General features: G+C 40.9%; 1 protein-coding gene across 1 annotated transcript; it reads left to right on the top strand.

Annotated features, from left to right (window-relative positions):
* The first annotated feature begins 10,005 nt into the window (after nt 1–10,005).
* Nucleotides 10,006–20,482, top strand: commd3 (COMM domain containing 3). Its single transcript, XM_002933137.4, has 8 exons — nt 10,006–10,241; nt 18,432–18,543; nt 18,630–18,693; nt 18,790–18,824; nt 18,908–18,968; nt 19,046–19,102; nt 19,194–19,253; nt 20,267–20,482. The coding sequence occupies exons 1-8, from the start codon at nt 10,103–10,105 to the stop codon at nt 20,324–20,326; spliced, it is 588 nt and encodes a 195-aa protein (XP_002933183.1). The 5' UTR covers nt 10,006–10,102; the 3' UTR covers nt 20,327–20,482.
* The last annotated feature ends 2,251 nt before the right edge of the window (nt 20,483–22,733 follow it).

Below are 22,733 nucleotides of genomic sequence, written 5' to 3'. Positions count from 1 at the left end.
CTCATAAAACAATAGCACAAATGCAGATAACAAAAAAAAAGCAGTAAACAATTTCACAGCAATTACATTTACAAATATCTTTAAAAGCATAGAAAATGTATAGTTAATTTATACAGAAAAGATGCTTAGAATTAAATCTTCTTTAATTAGAGAGTAGCAATAAAACCATTAGAGGTTTGGTATGTTGAAGGCTCTGTAACATACACAAACATCCATTAATGTGTTGATCCATTGTTTTAGATGATAATAACATATAATCACTGGGTTATATATTATATATACATTAAAAGGAATGTATGAAAAATGCAGGGTTTTTTTTTAGAATTGTAGGATTTTGGAAAGTGGATGTTACACCATCTTAATTATTGGTTTTGCTGATACTTTAACTCTTTTAGTGCTGGCAACTTTTTGATCTGCCATGCAACATGATAGATCAGAGAGCCATTTGGAAATGTAGACTCTCTGGCGATGGTAATGTGGGCATTTAAAGCTATAAATTCTATGATCCACTGCATTAAAGGTTAATTGTGCTCAGCAAATGACTGGGCATGTTTTTGCAGCACTATGAGTGTATATTACATTTACTTATGTAACAAGGGGGATTTTCTATCTGCTGATATTGGCGAGCAAACACCACATAAAACAGAAGGGGGGAAAGGTAAGTTAGAGGAAAGGGGAGGCGCAGAATGCTATTAGTCAACTGATTTAATGGCGACATTCACATAGAATTCCTTATTAGGTTTTCATCCAAATTGTTCACACCCTCTCAGATTTCTGGGGCAAACCCTGGACCCATCTGTGAGTTTAATCAAATGGAGATTTTTTTTATAACCAAGTTAATGTAATACACGAAAGAGCAGGGCCATGGCACTGTGCTGTGCAGCAGATTTTGTTTTGACATAAAAAGTGAAAAAGTCCTTATCTAGATATTTTAGGGAAAAGGCATATTTCTGCCAAACTGGTTGTAGTATATCTCTTGTGTTACTATGTGCATACACCTGCCTGGCCACGCCCTTGACCCACCTATTCCCCACCCCTTTTGCACCAGTCTGAGCTTGGACAAGGATTCCTGCCTCTCCAAACTGATGGTGATCCTGCCCAAATGTTCCATCATAGCTTAGTTCTGTTAAAAATGCCCCCTGCTTGCCAGAGCTGTGTACCACCCTCAGACAGGTGACAGGAAGTATTACTAGCCCTACTTGCCCACATTGCAGAGCATACATGGGAGATGTGTGTGTGTTCTAAATAACAACAAAACCAGAGGGCAATAAAATGCGATCAATTCAGTGCTGCCGTTATTTTATAGGTGTTAGTTTCCCTTTCACAGACAGTAAAATGCATTACTGCATTAATTACATACACAAAAACTAAACATGAAATCACTGTGTGCGGTCATATTGCGGAGCTGACCATCTGCTACAAGCATAAAATACCAGCACTTAGCCTAATGTACACAGTGAAACTGGGCGACCTGCTAGGAGGGATATACAGCCAGCATTGCAGCTATTATTAGGTTATTATGTGCATATAAGATCCCTTGTCTTAATGTCTGTATTTCAACCCATGAGCGGAAGAGCTGCCTTGTTTCTACCTTAACAGAGTCATTTTTTTGCCTCTGCAATAACACATTATAACCACCTGATCTAAAAGGAAAAATTCCCTGAAAAAGACAGTATGATGTGTTATAATATGCAAAGTTTGTCCTCATTTGTGCACATTAGTAAAACATCAGTGAACATTTTGACTCACTTTCCCTTTAAGTTTTTTTAAATGCATGCTTTCTTGCATTTAAAAAAAAGAAAGACAATCTCTTATCCCTTTAAATGCATGGGCTTATGAGGCAGTTCTTTCGAACCTGTGCTGTTTGCATTCAGCGTCTGACCAGCTGTTGTTGCAGAACTATAACACCGTGCATGTAAAGAGCACTGGAACAGAGCCATAGTTAAAGCAATCTGCAGGCCTTGACTGACAATGGCAGAACCACAGACAAATCTCTGTTATATTTTTTTCTAGGGATGGTATTTCCACCTGCCGTTGTACTACAACTCCCATTGTTCCCCATCGCTGTTGTCATTTACCAGTGCCTTGGGCTAAAGGGATATTTTTGTAGTTTTTAGGATATATGTTTACATTTGAATGTTTGACCAAATTTAGTCAATTTATCTTCTGATAATAAAAAATACATATATGCATTATGGTGGGATGATGCAGGAACTTTTAGTTTTAGTCTTTTTGATCATTTAATTTATTTTAAACTATATGGATCTTCAATATATTGTCACTGATTAATTGTAACATATTTATCCATATCTAAAATATATATAAAATACTGTGAAGCTACAGAGATAGTGATGCCTTCAGATGATAATTTAATTAATAGTCAGTAGTCAGGAATTGGCCATATGAAAACATATAGACATCAGCAATCCGTTAGTACATAAAAAGAATTGTCTGCATTTCATTTCTCGTGCAATTCTGTCACTATGTTTAGTCGTAGTTTTGTATAAATGTGTGGCTTACAATTGAAAAATGGAATAAATATACATGTGTATAAAACATTCTCATATCCTCTGAGCTCTATGTAAAGAAGATACTTTGAAGTCATTTCACTCTACAGAGGTTAAAATATGTTGTGCAGACAAATCTAGATTATTTTACTGAAACCAAAGTGAATAGTTCTGTTTGTAAAAACAAACCCATTAATATTTCCAAAACTCAAATAATTTGGGTTTAATTAAAGAAATATAATGCCTGTAATGCTGGACACTGGTTGCAAAAATTGAGAATATGTAGATATGTTACAGTCTATAACAGGGAATATAACGTCAGGACTCAGAAATGGCTTCCAGTGTCATTTACTGCTGGGTCTCTATGATTCTAATAGTATGTAAAATTTTCTTCCTACAATGCAAAATAGTAAATAATATGAGGTGACCACCTGTCTGATTTGAATTTGATTAATGAAAAAAATATCATTTTAAGCAACTTTTCATTCATTAAACACGTTTCATTTTTTTTTAAAACATATAACTGTTATTGAAAGCTATATCTGTCTGGCTGTTTGTTTTCTCTGCTTTCCTGGCTCTGACAATGTAGTAAAAATCAGCTGATTAACAGGATACACGGCTGACTCCTGGCACACTGATTAAACTATCAAAACCAGAGAACAAAAAAGGGAAAAATGTCGCTTTCAGCTGAAATTACATTTACAAATAACCTTGAAACAACTGAACATTTTTAATGAATGTATATTGAAAAGTTGCATGGAATTACATTTCCATTTATTGGGCAAAATGTTTCTTTTTGGGTTTATATCCCCTTTAACCTGGGTGCCTGAAAAGGGGATCTGGTGTATGCCTTATTATGTCAGAGCAGCTTGTACAAAGCTTTTTCAGGAATTCGTTACAGAAATACTGTGCTAATTGGCTAAACCATCAGCCTAATATTAATGGGCTTATTTATCAAATTTTCCATATTGAATAAACTTGCATATCGTGTGCTCGGTTTTTTATTAATAAGAAAAACTCATTCCAATAAAAAACATAAATACCAAAAATGTTTTGAGTTTACAAACTTGAAAAACTCAAAAAACTTGAAGAAATCGAGTTTGCAAATATGGCTTGCCTTTGCTTAGGACAACGTCCATTGACTGCTATAGAAACTCACAAGTTTTTAGGTGCCAAATATTTACATTTGAGTTTTTTGATTTCCAGCATTTTTTGCACTTAATAAATACCAGACATTTGGGTTTTTGAACATAATTCAAATTCATATTTTTTTAGCTAAAAAAACTCGAATTGTGAAAACTCGAACATTGATAAATCTCCCCCGGGTAAGGTTGTCTTTTTAAGATTATATTAAATGTAGAACAAAGACAAAGCTTTTAATGAAGTTACTTGCAACTTCATGATGGGGAAAAAACAACATATTTTAGGTGGATAGAAGCTGTTGTTATTCCAAACAAAATTCCTTTCTAAAAACTGAGCACAAACAAATTGCTCTTTGTAAGGATGGGTTGTCCTTGGTTGTATCAGTGTCTAATTTATCTATATTTAAAAATAATCTTCTATGCAACATAATTCGGCAGACTGGAAGATTAAATGATCAAGGCAGAGATAATTAATTACTGCAATGAAGAACTTCTCTGTAGCAAGTTAAATTTACTGTACGTGTTCTTTGTTCATTGTCCATAATGTGAGAGGGAGCAGAGCGCTGAGAGATTGTACAGTACTCATGCATCTTATATGTCTGCACGCTGTATATGTGCTAGCATGGCTGCAGCCCCCACCCCTGTGTTTCAAGTGGGCACATGAGAGCTATTCCAGGCCTCAGTTGCGGTTACAATAATTTGTCCCTTGATCAAGAGTCATTTGTCCCCAGAGTAATTCCTGACCCATTTACCACGCAATACATCCTGCACGCTGTTACATTTAAACCATTTATTATATATGCTGATGCGGCAGAAATTCTTTATAAAAAGCAGCTCAAGCACATTCTAAAAAAAGGTATTATTTTCTCTATGAATCTCAGCTACCACTGCTGGCAGGTGTGATCCGCATAAAGTGTTAATGCAAAATAGGCAAAACCACTTTTCTCTTAAAGCTACTGGCTGTATATAAATCATAGGATGCACAACACCTTGTTACTTTATATATATATATATATATATATATATATATATATATATAGTATACAGGGAGGAGCACACCCTATACAAGTCCAAATGCCCTTGGTGCAGGTCAAAAAACAAAAATATAGTAGAAAGAGTGCCGCACACACAGGGACTTGATACAAAAGAAAAAGTGGTTTTATTGAAAAAATTCTAACGTTTCGAGCACAATCTGTGCTCTTCCTCAGGGACAAAAAAACCCTGTCCCTGAGGAAGAGCACAGATTGTGCTCGAAACGTTGGAACCACTTTTTCTTTTGTATCAAGTCCCTGTGTGTGCGGCACTCTTTCTACTATATATATATATATATATATATATATAGGGAGAGAGAGAGAGATATGTTATACATGTGTGTGTATATGCTAAACGGAATGCACAGCTCTTGCTAAATAACCATATGCTGCAGTGTGTACTAAAGTCTGCTTCTAATGTGTCCTGCGTTTGTGCACTGAACACATAAATCTCAGTAATGGACTTTATACTGTAACTGTGAAGTGAATGAACAGCTCACGGTTGCCTGACTACGTGTTTGTGTCTGTATGTACTGAGGGTATCTGCCAGTGGGGTACAGATGGGCACTTACTTATTTGGGCCCTGAAGATAAATATGCAGTACTGTTCAGTCAGCTACTGGGCTTAATAAATTCCTTAAAGCATAGTTTCCAGTTATGCCTAATTTCCAGGCACAGACCCATTTTTGAATAAACTCCACGTAATTGTAATCCCTGGAAATATAATCAACAAACTGTACAGAAGAATATTGGCATCCTGTGACCAACATGCAGTATCCAATTCTGCTCTCATATACAGTTACTGCCATAAGTGGATGCTCATTTCAAAATTTACTTTGCAAATTATCTGACATACTATTCCACAAGAATTAAGTTTGCAGTTATTCTACAATTAAGTTGACCTAATTTGATCTTCAAATTCCAGAAGCCATAAACACCACGGAAGCAGAATGCATCTTTATTTACAAGCACACTTTGCCTACACGCTTCTGTTAAGAATACACAAATGTCAGTAATACAGATAGTAACGTGACTGGTCCAGTCATATGAAGCTTCTGCACAGGAGTCCTAGTTCATTTGGGCCGAAATATAAGAGGCTTGTTTTGTAAAGTGACGTGGGACAGCAGCTTCCTCTGCCTCATTGTTACTCCCACCTAAAATGTAAATGGTGTTGCTAGCAACCAGAAATGTGGCTGTGTGGGAGGCTAGATTTGTTTTAATAATAGTTATCTTTCTGTTTATTCTTGTAGTACTAATTACAAAATTACCCACATTTTAAGTTTTTCAGGTGACCAGGAAAAAATAGTGTAAAACCCAGGAAATTGTAAAGTCAGGAAAATGTGTTAAAACAATCTATTCTTCAAGTACTCAAAGGAAATAAGCACAGGAGTCTGTTTTACTTACTGTGTTAATAACAAGAGTTAAGCAGTAGCATTAATGTTACACTATGGAGGGGGTGTGCAAGGCCTCTCTGGCAGTCACATTAACAACCTAAAGCAACAAGTGATTTGTGTAGGACTGTATGAGGTGCAGACTGATTGGAATTGAATATTTACAGACAGAACCAGGGCAAAGTACGCATCTTGTTAGTATTTTAAACTTCTTTATTTCACTAATAACATGCACAGCGGATGAACAGCCATTTTTTGGAACATTAGAACTACGTTTTTATCTAAAATCCAGGAAAAAATAACCTATTGAAATGCACTATAAATGGGTAGGACCACAAAAAACAATGTAAATGCCGGGAAAATTAAAATTAGGGTACTTGAAATCACATGGCAGTTTTATTTAAATACACACATATTAAATAACCAACCCAAAGGCCCTTTTGCATATTTTTGGGAAATAATGTTGCCTATAGGAACTAAAAACCCCTTCAATCTTGTAGGCACTAATGAATAATATATGGTGTTGGTTTCACTTTGGGCTGAAAATTAATGTTATCTTTAAAAATGGCCCCTTTATTGGAGTTCCTGATAGATCTGCTATGGTCCCTCTCCTTGTTTCAAATGAGGGGTGGGTGTGTCCTAACAGTCCCTGCCAGAAGCACAGTAGGAGGGGATAGCCAATCACAGCCTTGCAGTCACACAAGCAAAGGCAAGCTTCAGTTCCCTATCAGGTCAGCCTAGCTGCTAATAGGTTCCTGTTGTGCAGTGCCCTGTACTCAGTGCCGCTGGCCTGGAAAAGGTGGCAGCAGGAAGTGGAACAGATGGGCGGGACTAGTCAGGTTTTTAGAGACGTTTTCAATAAACCAACATTCTTTTTTTTTTTTTACACAGTATGTGAGAATTGTTGCTATTGTAAAAAAAAAAATCCACAAAACTGTAGAGACAATTATCAGTAAATGATCAGCATTGTCTATTTCTGTAGCCACTACAAGTAGCTGCTACTAGTAGCTCTGTGTGTCTTCACCCTTAACCAATAATATGTGCTAATAATAATATGCTAAACCTATCATTTTCTGTCTGCCATCAACAAAGTAATGTGAGTTTCGGACAGATTTCCCTGGCTTTAAAGTCAGTACTGTAGGATGCACAACTGACAGCTAGCATGGTTGAGTTGTTTGTAGTAGGAAACAAATGTTGCATCCACTACAGTTTGGGTGCATGTTTATTAATACTGTGAGGGCACTGGCACCTGGGGCGATTGCAGATGTTTTTCACCTTGCACAACACATAGTTTGCAGCTCCATAGACTTCTATAGTAATCACTAGGGCCCTGCTGGTGCAGTCAGGGGTCAGATCATTATCTCAGAAAAGCTCACCGCTGCATTTTCGAGTGATAATTGTCTGACCTGTGATGCACCTGCTGTAGGTTTGCCACCTTTGGCCTTGGCAAAAAACAGACAAGTGGGCAGGCCAATGGCATCTGGAAATGGCTTGATGACATCAGGGGAAGGGGCAGAGTCCTGATGTGGGGTGTGTTTGTGTTATATGGGAACAGGGCTGTCACATCACAGGTGGGTATTGGTTTCAATACGCTGAAACCTAACAGACCCAAGAAAAACTGAAATATTTGGTTTAAAACCTTATAGGTGGCAACCCTAACCTGCAGGATCAAGGGGATTACCATTAAAGTCTACAGAGGGACAATTACAAGTGTTTTGCCACCTGCCTGCCAAGCCATAAACACTTAAGGCTGACCTTTGTGCCAGTATCCTTATCCCCTGAGATAGCCCTATGTAGCAGCAGGGTATGTCCTGCAAGCAGACTCAGAAGGTTGCCAAGAGCAAGAAGGCTGCAGAAACGGCAGTTTTGATTGAAACATATATTACTGAAAAGAAATAGGTTGGGGGCATGGACTGTTCTGTTTCATTTTACGGCACTTTAGCTTCTTAAGTCTGAGGAACACAGGTTCAGTCCTTGTGGTCTCATTTTTATTTCAACTCATGTCTAATAAATTACAATATTAGTCTGCCTGGATAGTTGATTATTAAAAGTTACATTAATACCTCACAAATTTTAATTATTATGTAATGAAAAATTTGAGATAGTACTGAATTATAGCTTATTAAGTTTGATGTATTAGACACCAGTTAGTGACAGCTGGGCATTCAGAGCACACACAAATGCCACTTTACTGATTGACATAAGCACACAAGCCAATAACAGCTGTGCATTGGGTACACCCGCGAACATCAGGATACTGACTGACACCAGAACACAGGCAGTTAGAGCTGTTAATTTCATGCACACACTAACACAACACACAGAGCTGTATCAGAACACAGGCAGTTAGAGCTGTTCATTCCATGCACACACTAACACAACACACAGAGCTGTACCAGAACACAGGCAGCTACAGCTGTTCATTTCATGCACACACTAACACAAGACACAGAGCTGTACCAGAACACAGGCACACATTATTAATAAACGTATATTGAAACTGCTTCCTCAGTGGTTCCAGTTCTGCTATAGGTATAGTGCTGACTCAGGCCAGTGACAGCTGGGCATTCAGGGCACATACACCAGAGGATTTTCTTCTGGCGAGCAAGTAAAAGTGATCTTAATGTCCATATTATTAATAGGGCAATTTTTCTTAAAGGGTGGCAACCCAAGTACTGAGAGCTCAGCAGAATACAGCCCATTCAGGACACACATGAGCACTGAGTGCCACTAAAGCAAAACTAGACATTAAAGCAAACAGGCCTGTAACTGAGAGCTGGTGATTTTAGGGCAGATAGAAGGGCATGCAGGATACACACAGACCTATGGGAGCTGGTTACTGAGTGTACATATGGGAGTGAGACACTGGGGCACACACAGGACCAGGCAAGTTGAACACACCCCAGCATACACACACACACCAACATACACACACACACTAGCATACACACACACACCAGCATATACACACACACCCCAGCATACACACACCAGCATACACACACACCCCAGCATACACACACACATCAGCATATACACACACACCCCAGCATACACACACACACCAGCATACACACACACATCAGCATATACACACACACCCCAGCATACACACACACACCAGCATACACACACACACCAGCATATACCAGGGCCAGAACTAGGGGTAGGCAGAAGAGGCAGCTGCCTAGGGCGCAACGATTGGGGGGCACCAGGCAGGAGCCTCTCCTGCCTACCCCTAGTCCTCTTCCTCTGTCATTGCCCCCGGCGCTTGTCATTAGCGGTGGAGGCAATGACCGTTCGGATTGCGCCCCCCCTCGCACCTCTCCCCCCACTCACTTGTGCTTTGGCGCGCATGCGCCGTTCCATGGGGGGAATGGCCGGCCGGTTGCCTAGGGCGCCTGGTCAGCTTGGCCCGCCCCTGGCATATACACACACCAGCATACACACACACCCCAGCATACACACACACATCAGCATATACACACACCCCAGCATACACACACCAGCATACACACACACACCAGCATACACACCAGCATACACACACACACACACCAGCATACACACACACCAGTATACACACACACCAGCATACACACACACACCAGCATACACACACACCAGCACACACAGACACACCAGCATACACACACACCAGCACATACACATCAGCATACACACACACACACCAGTATACACACACACACCAGCATACACACACACACACACACACACACCAGCACACACACATCAGCATACACACACACACCAGCATACACACACACACCAGCATACACACACCAGTATACACATACACATACACACACACCAGTATATACACACACACACACACACACACACACACACACACACACACACACACACACACACACACACACACACACACACACACACACACACACACACACACCAGCATATATACACACACACACTCACAGTAAGAAGCCGTGAGGCGGCTGTCAGCTGGTCTAGTCACGTGGTGTGAGGTGGAAGGTCGCCCTGCTTACAATGGAGCTGTCGGAGGACTTACAGAGGGGCTTGCACCGCTTAGCGGATCCAGCACTATTCACCCCTAAATCCTTCGCTGCCCTTATTCGGGCGGCCTTCCTAAGTGTTAGCGAGGCCCAGGCCGCAGAGACAGCCTTAGGTAAGGAAGTAGCGGGGAGTGGGACCGTGCAGAAGCCTATGCAGCCTTTGTGCAGCTTCCCGGGTACTGAGAGCAATGCTGGAGCCCAGAGCGGGCACTCCGGGCTGCTGGGTACCCGGGCTAACAGGCACTGCTTCCCGAAGGGGCCTATTCAGTGTGTAGGCTCCGTGTCACAAACGCTTTTGTTGTGCTTCCTGCTGCTAGCCACCATTTCCCCACAGCCAGGCAAACGGCGAGCTGGGGCTGCCAAGGGGGGAGAGCTGGGGCTGCCAAGGGGGGAGAGCTGGGGCTGCCAAAGGGGGAGAGCTGGGCATGCTGCACAGGGGGGAGAGCTGGGCATGCTGCACAGGGGGGAGAGCTGGGCATGCTGCACAGGGGGGAGAGCTGGGGCTGCCAAGGGGGGAGAGCTGGGCATGCTGCACAGGGGGGAGAGCTGGGCATGCTGCACAGGGGGGAGAGCTGGGCATGCTGCACAGGGGGGAGAGCTGGGGCTGCCAAGGGGGGAGAGCTGGGCATGCTGCACAGGGTATGCTGCGCTCTGCTCTGGCCTTTGGAGCAATAGATGGAACTTCTGGGCCGATTGTCCTTTACATTACATACCAGTGCTTCATCCATTTTACATTAAGGAGCTGAGTGTGCCCTGCGTCTGTGTGCTATCTGTGCCCTGTGTGCCCTGCGTCTGGGTGCTGAGTGTGCCCTGCATCTGTGTGTTATGTGTGGCCTGGATCTGTGTGCTGTGTGTGCCCTGCGTCTGTATGCTGTGTGTGCCCTGCGTCTGTGTGTTATGTGTGGCCTGGATCTGTGTGCTGTGTGTGCCCTGCGTCTGTATGCTGTGTGTGCCCTGCGTCTGTATGCTGTGTGTGCCCTGCGTCTGTATGCTGTGTGTGCCCTGCGTCTGTATGCTGTGTGTGCCCTGCGTCTGTATGCTGTGTGTGCCCTGCGTCTGCATGCTGTGTGTGCCCTGCGTCTGTGTGTTATGTGTGGCCTGGATCTGTGTGCTGTTTGTGGCCTGCATCTGTGTGCTGTGTGTGCCCTGCGTCTGTATGCTGTGTGTGCCCTGCGTCTGTATGCTGTGTGTGCCCTGCGTCTGTGTGTGCCCTGCGTCTGTGTGTTGTGTGTGCCCTGCATCTGTATGCTGTGTGTGCCCTGCGTGTGTGTCCTATGTCCTGCATCTGTGTGCTATGTCCTGCATCTGTGTGCTGTGTGTGCCCTGTGTCTGGGTGCTATGTCCTGCATCTGTGTGCTGTGTGTGCCTTGCGACAGAGTCTGTCCTACATATTGCAACTGAATGTATCCTGCATCTTACAACAATGTCCTGCATCTTCTATATGTGTCCTGTATGCATCTGTGTACTGTGTGTCCTACATGTGTGTATGTGTACTGAGTGTGTCCTACATGTGTGTCCTACATGTGTGTACTGAGTGTGTCCTACATGTGTGTACTGAGTGTGTCCTACATGTGTGTACTGAGTGTGTCCTACATGTGTGTACTGAGTGTGTCCTACATGTGTTTACTGAGTGCATCTGCAAAGCAAGTGAGTGCGTGTGCAGTGAGTGTGGCTTGCAACAGTAAGTTGAGGGTGAATATAAAATTAAAAGTTAATTCATTCTGCATGTGAAATCTGAGTGTGCCCTGTATCCGATTGTTTCTTTCTGGTAGCTGAAAGTATCCATCATCTTTCAGTGGGTGTTTCCCTTATCAAACCTATGCCTGCCATCCGAAACATTAACTTGTGCTGCATCAGCTGCTGCCGTGTGCCCAACATTAGGCGCAAGTGTGTCCCATCTGTGGCAGCTACATGTGTTAATCATCTGGCACCCATTGTGTCACAGCTACCTATGCTTTGTATTTCAAAGATAAGCCTGTGCTGTATGTGCAAAGGTGGGATGCCCTGCATGTATCAATCAGCCTGTTCTCTGTGTGGGCACCGATTGCGCCCTGTATCCGGGTACTTAGCGCTATGAGTACCCAGCATCTGTTAAATACTGCATCATTGGTTTAAGCTCCTGATAAATGTGCAATGTAAGTGATGCATGTAGGTATATGTCACCTTGGGACAATGAGCAGAGTGCTGGTACCGCACAGCTGCGAATGTTCGGGCCCATCTTGTCTTTACTGACCAGTAGTAAATATTTGCTTTCTGGGCCCCACCAATAACTAAACCCCCAGATAGCTGTCCCCTGGCAACTAGGCCTGCAAGTGTTCAGACTGGGGACCTTTTATAAACTAGGAAGTGTGTTCTTAAATCTAGGGACTGAATATTGTTTTGGGCCTTAGGCCAAGGTGAGAGGTAGGTATGACCCAGATATGTCAGAGCATCTAATAAATCTCCGAACTGTAAATAAGATACATCATTAGTTGCAGCGCTGTAGGTTTTGGGACTAGATTTGTACTAAGGAACTTTAGGGACTGAATCTGAATGTGTACTGGCTATGGGTTTAGTATGTTATACATCTGGTCGCCAAGAAGGTCGGATCTCGGTATTCCAGCTCTGTGAGTACTAGAGTTTTAATACCGAGGGTATTCTAGGTATTGGGATTATGTGTAGCAGATATGCAACAAAGAATGTTCTAAATTCCACATCCAAACTCAGTGGGTCCAGTATTTCTATATATGTACGTATTTATTCATTTACCTATTTATTTCACATAGAGTAGTTGGCTTCTTTCTTGTATATGAAACTTCTTGTAACATGCATTCAGCTCTGTTTTACCTAGAGACCATTATGGACATGTAGGGTACATTATTTAAGCAGTGTATTTAGTCTCTACTAAGGGGCTGTACTTTAGGGACTATAGAGAAAACTGCCACAACAGATTTTATGTAGGATTGTATTATGTATTATTACAGTATGTATCTTTCTCTAATGTATTGGCTATAGGTTGTATTGGTAATTCTGTAAACTGTTTTATATTAAATAAATATCGCCATCTTTCTCTCTTGCTATCCTATATTACATTTCTGAGTGCTTCTTTTTAACTAAGTGCTTGACAGGGGACTGCCATGCAGTATTATTTAGAATATTTCTTTACTAAAGGACAGATGGACTCTAACGTTACCATTTTTTAAAGTCTTTTCTATTTTCCTTTACTCTATCATTTTTTACTCTGTTAAGCAAGGTCGTTGTCTATTGTGGCACAATAGTCTATTTTAATAATTAATATTTTTAATGTACTAGGAATATGTTATAATACTGGTTGGTATAGTACATGTTCTGAGTTGTGGTTTTGTTTATCTGCACTATGTCCTATAATGCCTTTCTCTATTTTAGTAATTAGCAGTTTAGTAGTTTACTGAAGATTCCATGTTGTTCTGGCTCGGTCTACTAACTTCTGAGATACATATCTTACTGTATTGGGGCAGCTAAACGATGGAATCTGGTAGTTCTATATCTTATTAAAATATAATATTCCTAACTTGGGAAGATACATGTTAATTTGGCGATTTAGCTGGTCCATTTCTGTTTTTATTCTGCATATAACCTTTATTGCATGTGGTACGGTTGTGGTGTGACTGTGGCGTGTCTGTATTAATGAACCATTTATCATTGTGCCAAGCTGACAGGCAGTTGTGCTGTGCCAGTGAGTTGTTCTCTATGATCAGGTCTGAAGCCACATTATAACCCGAGTAGACAGCCGTTTGGTGTATTAAATGGGCCACTTTTATAGGTTCAGTAGGCCAGTGGTTCTACCTATACTGAGTTTACTAGTAGCTCAGAATAGCTAAATGCTATTTCACTTGATTAATTCAACAGTAGTATATATATTTTTTCTTGTCTATATTTTTCTACATTTGATTAATGTAACGTTACTGAATTTGGCCATACGTTGTTTTTCTGTTTTTCTGTTTCTCATTTTTTTTTTTTCCTCATGTAGTTCACATATAACCATATTTTTATTTTATGTATATGTGACAAGTATGTATATGCATTTTCCAAAGGTTTTATAGTTTGTTTAGTTTGTGTGTACAAAAGATTAATTTGTACAGTGTTATGCTATGGTTTTTGTTGTAGATATTACTCACTTGGCGACAAGAGATTTTACTTTCAATCATAGAGTTTGCTTATGGTAATAGTCGCTGCTACAGTGTAGCTTTGCTTCTGGTAGAACGCTGGTACTCTAGAGTTTGCCCGTGTTGTACCTGCTACTTTAGTACTTGCTCCTGGTAGAAGGCTGGTACTCTAGAGTTTGCCCGTGTTGTACCTGCTACTTTAGTACTTGCTCCTGGTAGAACGCTGGTACTCTAGAGCTTGCCCGTGTAGTACCTGCTACTTTAGTACTTGCTCCTGGTAGAACGCGTGTAGTACTTGCTACTTTAGTACTTGCTCCTGGTAGAATGCTTGTAGTGCAGAACTTGCTCCTGGTAGAATGCTTGTAGTGCAGAACTTGCTCCTGGTAGAATTCTGGTACTGTAGAAAGAGCTTGCCCCTTGGCCTTACGCTGGTACCATACAGATTTTTTGTATTAAGTCGATACTGTAGAGTTTGCTCCTGCAGGAATAGTAGAATAGAATAGTATAACTATGTAGAATAGTTGGTACTGTGTAGCATGTGGTATTTCAAGGAAGTTATAGCAGAGACATTTTGCGTGTAATTCTAAATCCATAGTAAATATTATAGTAAGCACACAGTTTGTTTAAAAATACAAGATTTACTTATTAATTATTGTATACGTAAATTTAGGGCAAACAGCTGAATTAGTAAGCAGTATGCCGTGTATGTACAGTATGCAACAGTGCTGTTTTTTAATCTTTTGTTTTAACCACGGCAAGTTTTGGACCTAGGACTTATGTGCCGTGTTATATCTGCAGGTGTAGCTTGTTGTGCCCTGTATAGATGCGTTTCACTCGGACCTGTAGTATTTTACTGGGGCAGCAGAAGTCAAGATAAGTGCTAAATAGTGAATAGTAGCAGATACATTTTGTAGAAGTGGCATTAGTAACAGTGTATAGAATAGGGAGAGGATACTCTGTATGGCAGAAGGGCTAGTTACCTCCCTATAGTGCACATACACCGCTTGCATCTTCTCTACTCGCTATTATATAAATATATTTCATAGAGTCATTATATTTATTTTACACAGACACCATTGTGGGAGAATTCACACGGGGCACAGTTCTGGTTTGTATTGTCCGGGACAATTAAGTCTCCAGCTTTGCCCCAAGAGGGGGCTCTTCTGTATCTCGTTTGTATTCCAGTGGGGTCCCACGGTGGGCAGCCACTCATTGCTGCTGTATGTGTGGGGAGGGGATGGCAAGCCCCAAGTGCCCTGTGAGCGGCCTGCTGATGTCGGGGTGCCAGCACTGCCCCATCCCTCCCCATGTGACCTCCTGGCAGTCGCACCGGGAGAGCTGCACATTTTGGCAGCTCCTGAGCTCTATGGGGTGGGGGGAGCTCCTGGCTCTGATTGCGCTGCTGCTGCTGTACATATCATTTCCATCTTACATTTGTGGCACAAGTTAAACTGTTTTGTACAGAGCGTGTTTACTCAGTTCGGTGGGAAGAGCTTCAGTACGAATACTAACGTTACTAAGCGCCTGGCTGCTCTGCTATGTACTGCTTGCCTGCCAGTCCTGCTGCTGGCCTATGCGACTTGCTTCAGGGCTGCGATTGGACTGTCTCCCCTAGTGACTGTATGGGGCAGGGGCTCCCATGCTGCCCCCCTACACTGGCTTTATTTGGGCACATTGCTTGGCTGCTGTTCCCATTCAGATCCATATCTGGGAGGTACTGCTGCAACTTGCTGCAGGTATGGTCGCCTCTCCCAGGAGGCAAGAGATAAATAGAAAAGAACAGTCAGCTTTTTAGTGAATTCTCTTCCTACCGGCTTTGGGGATTTGCTAGGTAATTATGCGGAATTATATCTGTTTTGTTCCCATTAAGTTACCTGTGGTTTGTTAAAGGTTTTTCCCATAGAAACCAAAATTCTTTTTGGTCCTAGTCCAGGATTATACATCTATTGGAAACCATAGATCCAGCGATGGGGCAGTCAGATATAACTGGAACAAGTACAGTGTTCCCAATCTGAAATACAGGCAGACAATGATTGCTTAGCCTGGGGCCACACTGACTGAAAGGCACAAGTTATTTGTGTGAAGGGGGATGTTACAATACCACATCTGTTAGTAAATATTCCTTCTTGGGGCCAGATTTACTCAGAGTCGAGATCTCTGCATTTTAAGGTATAAATGTAATATAGATTTACTAAATATAGACTAATTCACTAAGTAAATCGGGCAGTTTTTTTGGACAGTATTTCTAGTGCTAACGCAGTCATTTTTGCACTAGAATTTAAAATGACAGGTACACGCAAAGCACCGTGGTGGGCAAATAACTTGACCCCTGTTTACTAAAACTATTTTATCTGTATAACATTAGCTTCATTTTATGGTCTTAATATCACTTAAAGTTTAAGCTTCATGAAAGAGAGTGTTGAGCTAAATTTTGGAGGTCGTTTCTCCCCCGAGTGATATTAACATATAAAGTTCAGCGAATTGAGAGGTGTTATCCCAGAAAAAGAGTAATAATTATACATAAACAAGAGTTAATTTGTACTGTTTTGTGAATCTGGGAAGTTGTGTTAAAAGAAACCTAAGGACTAAAAATGAGGTAACATTTTCACTTTAAGGTTCTTTGTTTTACCCCCTTGTGTTGTGCTCTGTAGTTCAAATACATCTGATTTTAATGAAAAACTGGGTCTTATTTGTGATCTTGTAGGGGAAAGTAGTGATAAACCAGAATTATTTAGCATAACATAATTAATGCCCATCATATTCAGGAGCTAAAATAAGTGGTTACACATGATAGATAGATAGATAGATAGATAGATAGATAGATAGATAGATAGTAATTTAGAAGACCCCTGCAGACTGATCACAGATAGAATTATGCAGCCTTTGCTTGTCAGTGTAATGGATATTTATGGATAAAAAGAATGTGGATATTTATGTGTGAGGGTGCAATGGCTGATTTTGTTCCTTCTTATCTGATTTATTTTAAATGCAATACAAGTACTAAGGGCAAATATATATTTCAAAAACGAGAGAAAGATTCAGCTTACTGAATTCCCAAAATACAAAATGAAACCTTTTCTAGGAACCTGGGTCATTGAGCTTTCCTTGCTCAATTGTAATGGGCACAACCCCCACTTGGCTTTATATGCACAAAAGGGACAGAATATTACTACTTTGTTTTATGTTTTTTGCACAACAAATAAAACACTGAAAGCGCCTAAAGACTGATGAATGTGTTGGTGGAATGTTGTCGGTCATTTCTATATAAATGTGCCCGTTTAGCTGCAGGAGAGGGGCAGTGGGATATATATTTCCTAGTAATCAGTGGGAGGTCCTTGCTTCGGAACTTAGATATAAAGCTGCATTATAGTAGCTGGTTTAATGGCAGCCATATTCACTGCTTTTGTGTTCCCCAATGTTTATATCGCGGTCGGATTAATGGAAACTCCCAGCGGATGATTGCATTCCATGCAGGGCTATAAATTAGGCCGTGGCTGCTGTGCCCTGTTGGGCTAAGGCTTGTGCCCTCTCGCTGTGCTGGGGCTTTTCTCTGGGATGAAATATAACCTGATTGTTAAGGTGGAGCGGTTTGATTTCCAGTGGAAGTGTTGGTGAGTGCAGTCACTACTAGTGGCACAGACGTGTATTACATTCCAACTCACAAGCAATCGCTTTATTTATGGAAAGGGCTGTGCAAAGATCGCTCCAGCGTTCTGAGCATCTAAAGTCTCGTTTGTACTGGCCCAAAAAGGCATTAAATACATAGTGAAACGTTTGTTAAGCGTTGCTGTGTAGCTGTGCTAGTATGCGTCTGTAACACAAGCGATCGTTAGTAAGCCTCTGTCACTGATACATTGTTGCCAGAGAATCGTTTGGCGCTACTTTGTTTAACTTCAGTACTTGTAACACTGCGCCGATACTTTTCGGGGTTTTGGCAGACGCAATGTTTTGTCGAGGGCTGCGGTGTGCATATCCATTAATGTCCCGAATGCTTGCGAATTCGTTTTAGAATATTACAAGAGACCTGTTACAAGTGATTTGTGTGTGTGGCCAAGGATTCTCACTGTCTATCTGAAGTCAGCGTGTGCCCCTTGTGTGTCCAGAGTACACAATATATATGTACATATTCCACAGCAGAATATAATTGTTCCCATTCACTGTTATTTCTGTATTGCTTAGATGATGCAGAGCTGCAGCCCATTGAGCCAGCACTCGTTAAGCACTGCCATGCTGCAGCCACAACTTGTATTCTGGAGGCAGTGAAGCACAATGCAGACAGAGCAGGCCTAAGGTACAGTGCTTGTGTGCTTGTGCCCTTCCCTCCCCAGTGGGCTGAGCCTCCCTGCTCTTACAATCCCATGTTCCCTCTCCCAACAGCACCTTCCTAGAAGACTGTAAATTTGACAAAGACAGAACAGAACTCTTTTGGACTGAATACCAGGTTCAAATTACAAGATGAATTTTGTATCCTTTTGTATCCTTTATTTATTTCATATGTATTAAGATAAGGACATGTGTTTGTTTTAATATGTTTCAGAAAAATAAGGAATCTTTGGAAACCCTACTTGGAAGGTGAGTTCCCTTTTAAACCCAGTGTTAGATACATGGAGATATTTCTACTGAGTTTAGCTCTCACTTTATTTTCCTGTATTTAGTATAGGGACCTCCCCTCCACACATCACTGATGTTACTTGGCGTCTTCAATACCAAATAAAGGTACTAAGACAAGGCACTTACCCAATCGTTAGTCTAACCCTATATCCGTGTGTCTGATTTTCTTCTTTATATTTCAGAGCAACCAGCTGTACCGACACTACCGACCTGGCTATTTAGTTAATTTAACTGTAGAGGTAATTGAGGCCCAGTTACACAGAAGCTTGGGGTTGTGTTGGTTTGTTTGTAATTGTTATAATATTAAATGCTGCTGTCCTTTCCTTTCAGAGTTCTGATGCCAACCAAAAGCCAGACATTAGTTTTAATTGTTCCATGGAACAATTGCAGGTATAGTTTTATTTTCTTAAGTAGATCCATAGGTTTTTGAGAATATTTGGAATTGCAGAATTATAAATGTATATTAGGCCTCGTCGGACACTTTTCAGCAAAATTCAAGTAGCAGGTCTATAATTGTATCCCTGGAATTGTTTGTCTGTGAGTTTTTATGTCAGTAGTGTACCACCCGATACCATTTATTAGTTTTGTTGGTAAAATATTAAACATACTCAGTTTCTCATTTTTTCTTTATAATCCTAAATTAGAAATACCTTAATTTAACTTCTTGCGTCGTGTTATTAAAAGTAAGAATTGTCGGAATGTCCACAAGATTCTATGGAATATCGACACCAAGTCCTCAAAGCATGAATAGAAGATGCCAGTCAGGTCTCCAAAAATGTTCCCTAAATCTGATTTGCAGGATGTGTTGCACCCTATGGTGTTGCATGGTTGTAGAGAGAGAAACTGCACCACAATCTTTACACAGGAAATTATAATTTGCAACAAAGTCACTCAAAATTAGTTTTCTGGTTATTGATTGAAACTCTCATTAAAGACACTACTGCCACCACTTTCATTGTCATAAATATGCCTTATAAAATACCTATGCACTTTGAAGAAGTGCTTAAGCTTTCTCATAAGAAATGTGTAGGCTTTCCATTCTACATTGTGTGATTTGACTGTTGCGCATAGTTACATAGTAGTTACATAGGGTTGAAAAAAGACCAGAGTCCATCAAGTTCAACCCTTTCCAAGTAAGCACAACACAAAATTCTATAAAAATATTATTTCTATAGCTACGAACTGCTGCCAAACCATGGCTTTTATTTTTTACTTGTTTCCTTTGCTTTGTTCAAAAAAAGTGTATTCCAGCAATGCATTTAGTTCAAGAAAATATGCACTTAGTATTGGAGTAATAAGCAGGGCTTCTCATATACTAACTACATTGTATATTTTGTTGCCTTCAGCAGCATATGGTTAAACTTGTAGCTTTTTTATACTTAATAAGTTTTTTCCATTTGTAGGATTTGTTAGGAAAGCTTAGAGATGCAGCCAAAAGCCTAGAGAGGACTTCTCAGATGTGACCTTTTTTGTATCCAGTAACAGTCAAGAATCCATCCGCCTCGGTCTCTTCCTTCGGAAATTTTTTTGTTTTGTTTTTTTAATGCATATCCTGTAATCTACCTGCTGTTGTATGCTGTTTTGTATCATCATTGCAATAAAAACCTGGATGCATATTCTCTGAGCTGCTGGTTTATTCTAATAAACAAGCCTTTGCATGTGGGCTGATAAGTAAATATAAATGTGTAAGCACACCATGTTTCCAGTAATCTGCAAGAATTCTGTCACATCCTAAAGGCATCACAAAAATCTGCAACCTGACACTAATCTCTAAAGGAAATCATTTATCCTTCCTGGGAATTCTGTCATTGCCAAAAATGCTTCCTCACGCCTCTTTACAAATATCTGCATAGATAAGATTTATTCAATAATTTTCTTATTTTAAATGTTAATATAAGTAGCTATCATAGGGGATAATCCTGTAGCTTGTTTGGCCAGTTACTAAAATTTGCCAGCCCTTTGCAAGCTGTAGCATTATTTTTCTGGTTGGTAAATTGTATCAAGTTTCCGTTTTTATAAGGCGTCAATCTGTGCAACTGATACAATAAAAAACATAAGATATTAACCGTTTGGGGAACTGGGTTGATTTTCACCTCGATTCCGCATTTATTTCCTAAACACAAATTCATCGAGTACTTATTTTTTTACGAAAATCCTTTCCAGGGCAAACGGGAATAGAATAATATATCATTTTTTGTTTATCACATAGATAATTAAGGAGAGTATTTAGAACTAGTTTGGATGTAGAACACACTGCTTTTGTGTTTGTGTGTCAGCCCTCTCACGACGTTAAGAAAAGTGAATGATTTGTACACACATATAGACGCAGACTAAATAGCAGCTCTACCCGATACGGTTACAGCATATAAGTGCTAGCCTGGTCGCCCAGGGAATGCAGTATGAGCCTGCGTTTACCCCAGTTATCTGCTAGCCTAGGGGTTAATGCCCAGATGAGACAGAAAGCCAACGTTCTATAAATGCCATGTAGCAATGCGATTTTGCAAGTGAAAAGGGCAGTTGATTAAAAAACTGGGCAAGTAAGAAGCTGAGACTCCGCAGGACGAGTAAGTGGGTCAGGGCTGGTTTTTGCCCGGCTACAGCGGAATCCTCTCCCCCTGGCTGCGCCCCCGACGCACATTCCTGCCGATCCTCCTCCCTCTGCCCGGATCGGGCGGCGCCTATTCCAGCGGGTCACACGCATCAGCAGCCGGGGCCCGTCCACACCCCCCTCCCCTTTTGATCTATGTGGTGAAGTCGTGTCACGAAAATCTTGCAGGGATAAAATAATCGCAGAAGCTTGAAAAGCAAGAGCCAGCAGTGCCATTTGCACACACTCCGGAGGGACTGGCATTTCTCTGCAACCAGAGATAAACAATAGAAATACTGCCCCCTCCAATCCTGTGCAGATCCCGCCAGATCCCCCCACACTGCTTCATCCGTGCAAAGCACCTATTTCTTATCCTACTAACCACTTTGTGGCTATTAACTTTCTACTATAATGTGTCTGATAGCCACGTCCTAGCTTCCTAGCCCCACAGTCTGCTGGGAAAACTAGTAACTATCATGATATATATATATAATATTCCACTTACCATAGCCAACCAGCACTGCTCCGGTACTGGGATAAGCGGCTACTATCGTGATATATACTGTATCTAATTCTAACTACCACAGTCTACCAACATACCAACAATGCTCCAGCACTGGGATAATCAGCTACTATCGTGATATATATACTGTTTCAGAAATGCGCAACTTCTTGGATAAGCAGCTACAATCATGATATATGTTGCTGCCGCCAACATTCTGTATGCACTGCTTGGTTACTGGGATAACCAGCTATCGTGATATATATTATATACCACCTCACATTCTGCCTGCACTGCTCGGCTACTGAGATAATTAGCTACTACAATAATATATATTATCCCACAAATCCCTACTATGATATACATGATATAATCCACCTCCATAATGTGCCTGCGCTGCTTGGGAACTGGGAAACTCTAACTTGGTAACTATATGGCTGTTATAAGGCAACTTGCATAGCCTGCTGCACTACTATGGTATGTGGCTAATAAGATATATACATATAACGTAAACTCCCTTCGTGCAGTGTAAAGTTATGGCTTTAAATCAGTACTATTATATAGATAAATACCAATAATAAATGGGCAATAATAGCATAACTATGAAATGGTATACTAAAAGTTTAGGTAATAACTAGCTAGTAAAAATACATTTTATATGGCAGCTCCAACACTTTGCCAGAAATGTGAGGTTACGGGGATAAATATAGAATAATGTATTTCTAATGTATTTATGATATTCATATGTCACTACCCACTGCCTGCAAACGTTACAAGGGTG

Source organism: Xenopus tropicalis, chromosome 6 (genome assembly GCF_000004195.4).
Source record: "Xenopus tropicalis strain Nigerian chromosome 6, UCB_Xtro_10.0, whole genome shotgun sequence".
NCBI lineage: Eukaryota > Metazoa > Chordata > Amphibia > Anura > Pipidae > Xenopus > Xenopus tropicalis.
Note: the sequence above shows the minus strand (reverse complement) of the source record. Positions and strands in the feature narration are given on the sequence as shown.

What these genes read in the sequence shown, in the direction of transcription:
- commd3 (XM_002933137.4), top strand. Translation starts at nt 10,103, where the DNA reads ATGGAGCTGTCGGAGGACTTACAGAGGGGCTTGCACCGCTTAGCGGAT. An exon ending in TCTTTTGGACTGAATACCAG is followed by an intron (nt 18,694 to 18,789) that starts GTTCAAATTACA and finishes AATATGTTTCAG; the next exon opens with AAAAATAAGGAATCTTTGGA. An exon ending in TAGTTAATTTAACTGTAGAG is followed by an intron (nt 19,103 to 19,193) that starts GTAATTGAGGCC and finishes CTTTCCTTTCAG; the next exon opens with AGTTCTGATGCCAACCAAAA.